Source organism: Nilaparvata lugens, chromosome 14 (assembly GCF_014356525.2).
Source record: "Nilaparvata lugens isolate BPH chromosome 14, ASM1435652v1, whole genome shotgun sequence".
NCBI lineage: Eukaryota > Metazoa > Arthropoda > Insecta > Hemiptera > Delphacidae > Nilaparvata > Nilaparvata lugens.
The window spans coordinates 15,880,161-15,886,160 of record NC_052517.1 but is presented as its reverse complement, the minus strand read 5'-3'; the positions used below and the strand labels follow the sequence as shown (position 1 = coordinate 15,886,160).

Here is a 6,000-nt window from a genome sequence, read left to right as displayed (position 1 = left end):
GAAGTTTCTCCTGTATGTGTTCTAATATGTGCTTTCAAAGTATTTGAATGAGCAGTTTTGAAATCACAAAAATCGCAGCTGAAAGGTGTTTCTCCTGTATGTGTTCTGATATGTACTTTCAAAGTACTTGAATGAGCACATTTATAGTCACAAAAATTGCAGCTGAAAGGTTTTTCTCCTGTATGTGTTCTGATATGTCTTTTCATACAACTTGAATCAGCAGATTTGAAATCACAAAATTCGCAGCTGAAAGGTGTTTCTCCTGTATGTGTTCTGATATGTGCTTTTAAAGAACTTGAACGAGCTGTTTTGAAATCACAAAATTCGCAGCTGAAGGGTGTTTCTCCTGTATGTGTTCTGATATGTATTTTCAAAGAACTTGAATCAGCAGTTTTGAAATCACATAGTTCGCAGCTGAAAGGTTTTTCTCCTGTATGTGTTCTGATATGTCTTTTCAAAGAACTTGAATCAACAGATTTGAAATCACAAAATTCGCAGCTGAAAGGTGTTTCTCCTGTATGTGTTCTGATATGTGCTTTTAAAGAACTTGAACGAGCTGTTTTGAAATCACAAAATTCGCAGCTGAAGGGTGTTTCTCCTGTATGTGTTCTAATATGTGCTTTCAAAGTACTTGAATGAGCAGTTTTGAAATCACAAAAATCGCAGCTGAAGGGAGTTTCTCCTGTATGTGTTCTGATATGTGCTTTCAAAGAACTTGAACGAGCAGTTTTGAAATCACAAAAATCGCAGCTGAAAGGTGTTTCTCCTGTATGTGTTCTGATATGTGATTTCAAAGTACTTGATTGAGCAGATTTAAAATCACAGAATTCGCAGCTGAATGGTGTTACCCCTGTATGTGTTCTGATATGTGCTTTCAGAGTACCTAACTGGGCACATTTATAGTCACAAAAATTGCAGCTGAAAGATGTTTCTCGTGAATGTGTTCTGATATGTGCTTTTAAAGTACTTGATTGAGCAGATTTAAAATCACAGAATTCGCAGCTGAAGGGAGTTTTCCTGTATGTGTTCTGATATGTCTTTTCAAACTACCTAACTGGGCACATTTATATTCACAAAATTTGCAGCTGATGGGAGTTTCTCCTGTATGTGTTCTGATATGTGCTCTCAAAGCACTTGAATGAGCAGTTTTGAAATCACAAAATTCGCAGCTGAAAGGTGTTTCTCCTGTATGTGTTCTGATATGTACTTTCAAATTACCTAACTGGGCACATTTATATTCACAAAAATCGCAGCTGAAGGGAGTTTCTCCTGTATGTGTTCTGATATGTGTTTTCAAAGAACTTGAACGAGCAGTTTTGAAATCACAAAATTCGCAACTGAAAGATGTTTCTCCTGTATGTGTTCTTATATGAGTTTTTAAATTACTTTGAATGAGCAGTTTTGAAATCACAAAATTTGCAGCTGAAAGGTTTTTCCCCAGTGTGTTTTCGAATATGTTTCTTCAAATCGGCAAACTTTGGTGTTTTATAGCTACAGTGAGCACAGCTGTAGAGCTTGGTCTTTTTGCAGGCCACAGATGACTCAGTGCACTTTTCTATTGGGGAGATTGAATGCTCATTCAGTCCAACCACTTCTGTTGTATAGTCTCGGCCAGATGTGCTGCAGTTTGAAGGCCACATCTCTGGTTCGGTCCTTACTGAATTCTCTTCAGCATCCTGCTCATCTGAAATAATCAATAATAGAACTGGTGGATTATGGAGATCGAATATACAGGGTTAATGAAAATCGTTGAACCAGCTCCATATTACTCAAGAATAATTTTTGACAGTAGGTTTCTTTGTGGAAACCAAACAATCCAATTAGAAAAGCTACTTTTCTGTCACCCAAAATTTTGGTCTGCCATCTCAAATTTAACTTCATTCTTCTAAATTGGAAGGTTGTCGTATTATGAAACATGATATCAATACAGAATTTCACTACAAAAATGATAATACAGAATGAATAAAACAATAATTATATAATTGAGTACATTGAAAATCTAAACCATCAAATTGTACTTTTACAATGTTAGTTAACAATTATAGTGAAATCTAATCACATATTAAACACTTTGAATTGAAAGTTTTGATCTGTCAGATTTATTCTTTTGCATTTATTTCATTTTCATATAATTTACTTGTATATTAATTGGATGTGAATACCTTATGTTTGTGATATCGATGTGTGGTTTTCGCCATTAATTTTTTTTTTAATTTCTGTATCATTTGACCACCTTTCCATTTTAAAAAATGGAGTTGATTCGAAATGTAGGATCCAAGATTGTGAACCAAAATTGTGATGTGACAGGAGAGTAGTTTTTTTTTCATCTCAAATAGAATCCCCAATTTGACTGCTGCCAAATTATCCTTGTGAAAGTAGCATTAATAATATTCACCAATCCAGTATATAGACACGACACCAACACCTTCTATAGTGGATAGTACATATGTGCCCTATTTCACAAAGCAACAAGTCTTGTTAGCAATCATGGTTACTGACAGGTATTTTAGAATGACAAGTTTCCAGCTATCTGATACTATTGAACGAGCAATTTCTGTTTATATGTTTTGATGTTTATATATTAAGATGTTTAAATGTTTAGATGTTTATATATCTGTATGTGACCGGATCTTGAAAACGGCTCTAACGATTCACATAAAATTTGGAACAAAGTAGGTTTATGATATAAAAATTCGATTGTACTAGGTCTCAACCCTGGGATAACTCACTGAGGGACATTAAAAGGATAAATACGTCCTTGGAAAAACAGCTGGAAATTTTGTTGTTTGTAGATATCATATATCATAATGGAAGTGAATGAACGAGTGCATGTGTGGAATCATTCAGCTGATCTCATGAGAAGAGAAATTCAGCAAGAAAAATTTATTTTTGTTTATTTCTCTTTATTTTAGAAAACATGTTTACTTCAGAAAGTCCAAAATAGTAACTAGATGCTGTTGGTTTAGAATAGTTCATGGTATATTAACAAATATTGTAGCAAACATCGTATATCATTCTAAATCGAATTCATAGTATAACTATTTGTAATTGACGATGTGTTTGTTTTTGAAGTGTGAATAAATTGTTATTTTGATGAGTGATAGTAGCTTAACCTAGATTTTGATTTGGACTGTAGTATAAATTTGAAAAGGGACAGTTTTGGGCATAAGCCTGTTGTGCCTCCTCATAACTGCAAAAATAATTGTACAACTGAGAGGATGAATAAATAAATAAATATAAGCTATGAATTCAATCTTCCGTTACAAATATTCTATGCTTTCACACTACAGAGCAAAGCTTGGTCCCCCGATATTGGCGTTCAACAAGAAAAAAAGGATGAAGTTCACAAGTCCACTATAGTGAGGTCCACGTTATAATGGCAGTGGAGAGAGATAGGGGAACAACGTTGCTGATCCTCTGGCTTGTCAATGCCTTTTATAGACATTAGCTGCTGATACAGGTCTATTGATGTAATATTAACTGTTCATTCTCGTTTAAAATAATCAATTATATTTTATTAAGCTAGAAAGTATATTTTACAATAATTTAATAATTAAGATTGAATATTTAATTAATTAATTATTAATTCTACATTGTTGAAAGATGATCTGGCAACAGAGCAAAGCGAGAAAGACTGCTTCGTTGAATGATTGACAAGGATAGCAATACATTTGCTAATCAAACACTGCCATTATAACGTGGACCTCAATATAGTGTTCCCACACCTCAGTGCCATCATACATAACCATGTCAGATAAACAATAAACTATAGGTGGCACTGAAATAGAAATTGTAGGAATATAAAAGAGAAAAAAGCATCCATGCTACATGTTTTGATCTTTTGTTAAGCAATATACATAATATGCACATCACCAATGCAGTGGTATTGCCACCATTACAAGCCAGTGAAGAGTTAGGCCAAGTTGAATTTTGGTTGAAAGGGAATGGGATCATTGATTTGGATGGATGATAGAATGTCCAATGGCATCTAACAACTCCTCCATGTTCAATGGTGTAATACAGAAACTCTCATTAAATTCAAAAACTGATTGTAAGTTGGAATTCCAACTCTAAAAATCAATCAATCTATCAATCAGATTCATTTTGTTCTGAGCATGATTTACATGAGGCAAACATCCCATTCAGGAGTATGATTAACACAGGAGTTTTCATTGGAAAATATTAAGCAACTTCATGTAAGAAAGCTGCACACTATCTAATCACCCAAGCAAAGTGTATAGACCTTGATTAATCAAGAATTGAGGACTAAAAGAATGAATCTCACCATATGCCTCCTCTTTAATGAAAATCATGTTGTAGCCAGGGATTAGATAATGTTGTTGGCTGCAATCATCTTCCACTGCAGCTGGATGCTGGCTGCTATCATCCTCCTCCTCCTCCTTTTTAACAGTAACTGTCGCCATCTGCAACACATAAACATTCACAATCAATAAAAGGACTATAATTATTATAAGCTACTATTTTTATGATATTTTCATAGAACAAGTTTATTGTGAGGTTCTTTAAGCATGAGTTGGATATAACTTGAGATATAAGCAAGCAGGAGCATGTTAAAACTTGAGTTAGGAAACGCTCAGGTTAGGAAAAGCTTAGATTGGGAGAAGCTTGGATCAGGAAAAGCTTAGGTTAGGAGAAGCCAGGGTCAGGAAAAGCTTGGTTTGATTTGATTATTTTTACAATCTTTTAAAGCTTCTGAGTTGCAGTGGAAGCTGAATAAAATGTGATCCTCAATATCGGTCTGCACTATGCCTATGCAAACATATTAAACTCTTCTAAAGTTGAAATACTACATTTTCTTGTATTTTTTTCCAAATATCATAATATTTATAAAAGTTTCTAACCTCTATTCTATTTCAATGGATTCCCAGCAAAATTCTAAATGAGATTTAGCCAATTTAGTGGTCACTAAAATTAGTTAAAGAATGATTAAATATGAAAATTGAAAAGTATTGAGTGTGCAATTTTTTTTTATTTGTCCAAATAGCCTATCTCAAACAATTTTGAGTTCAGCCTAATAAATGACTGGACATTTTTTCTTTAGAATGTATGATTCTGCTGAATCCAATAGTTTAAAATACCTATTAATCAACATGAAAACAGGTTAACCTCTTTTAATGCAAAAAATTACACTTTTTACACATTTTTTGCAATATCTCAAAAACTACTGAAGTTACAAACCTGAAACCGGTTTCATTGGATTCCTCGTCAAATTTTACATGGGATTGCACTAGTTTAAAACATATTGTAACCATAACAAAATGATAAAAAATAAAAATTGATTCAAAATTTTTGAACTTTCTGGCATGTTTTTTCAGCTAATCCTTGGAAATCGACAACAATGGCGAAAATCGCACTTCGATATCTCAAACTGTTGAAAAGTTATTCACATTCAAACATACAAATTTTGTATACAAACTTGTTATGCATGGTTGATTTCGTCTTGACCTCCTCTATTGATCTATGTAGATCTCAATACTAGATTCCGCGGGCCATATATCAAAGTGCTCCCCCATTTTTTTAGATTCACTAACTAAAGTGTCCACAGGCTGGATAACCTGCCCAAAATGCAAATGATATTATGTCAGCAGTTCTATTGAAAGCAGTGGAAAGTCGAGAGAATTAGTTTAAAATATTGAATGTCAGCCTACATAATCAGAAATATAGCCAAACTGTACAAGTAAGTTATAAACAATTCAAGTCCTAGAAGGTTTGAAAGCTTAAATGTAGGTTGGTGTGTAGACTTTTAGCATTTAGATAGTCATATGCTGGTGTAATTTGAAATGTTATAATTATTTGAAAGCAAAAAACTTTCCTCTTAACAACATGACCCGGATGCACAAAAGCTGGTTAAATTTTAACAGTGATAAATTTCACAAAAACCAATCAGAGGAGGCCCTTTTGAAAAGATAACTTCTCTGATTGGTTCTCCTGGAATTAATCACAATTAAAATATAACCGGCTTTTGTGCAACAAGCACTA

General features: G+C 33.6%; 1 protein-coding gene across 1 annotated transcript in view; it reads right to left on the bottom strand.

The window, feature by feature from the left end:
* Nucleotides 1-958: 958 nt before the first annotated feature.
* Nucleotides 959-6,000, bottom strand: part of LOC120354281 (transcriptional repressor CTCF-like) — a 170,828-nt gene continuing 165,786 nt past the window's right edge. The window contains exons 4-6 of the mRNA XM_039441185.1: nucleotides 4,286-4,424; nucleotides 1,415-1,684; nucleotides 959-1,077 (exon numbers count right to left, since the gene is read on the bottom strand). Coding sequence (XP_039297119.1) covers nucleotides 959-1,077; nucleotides 1,415-1,684; nucleotides 4,286-4,424 — 528 coding nt within the window. The remainder of the gene's footprint in view (nucleotides 1,078-1,414; nucleotides 1,685-4,285; nucleotides 4,425-6,000) is intronic.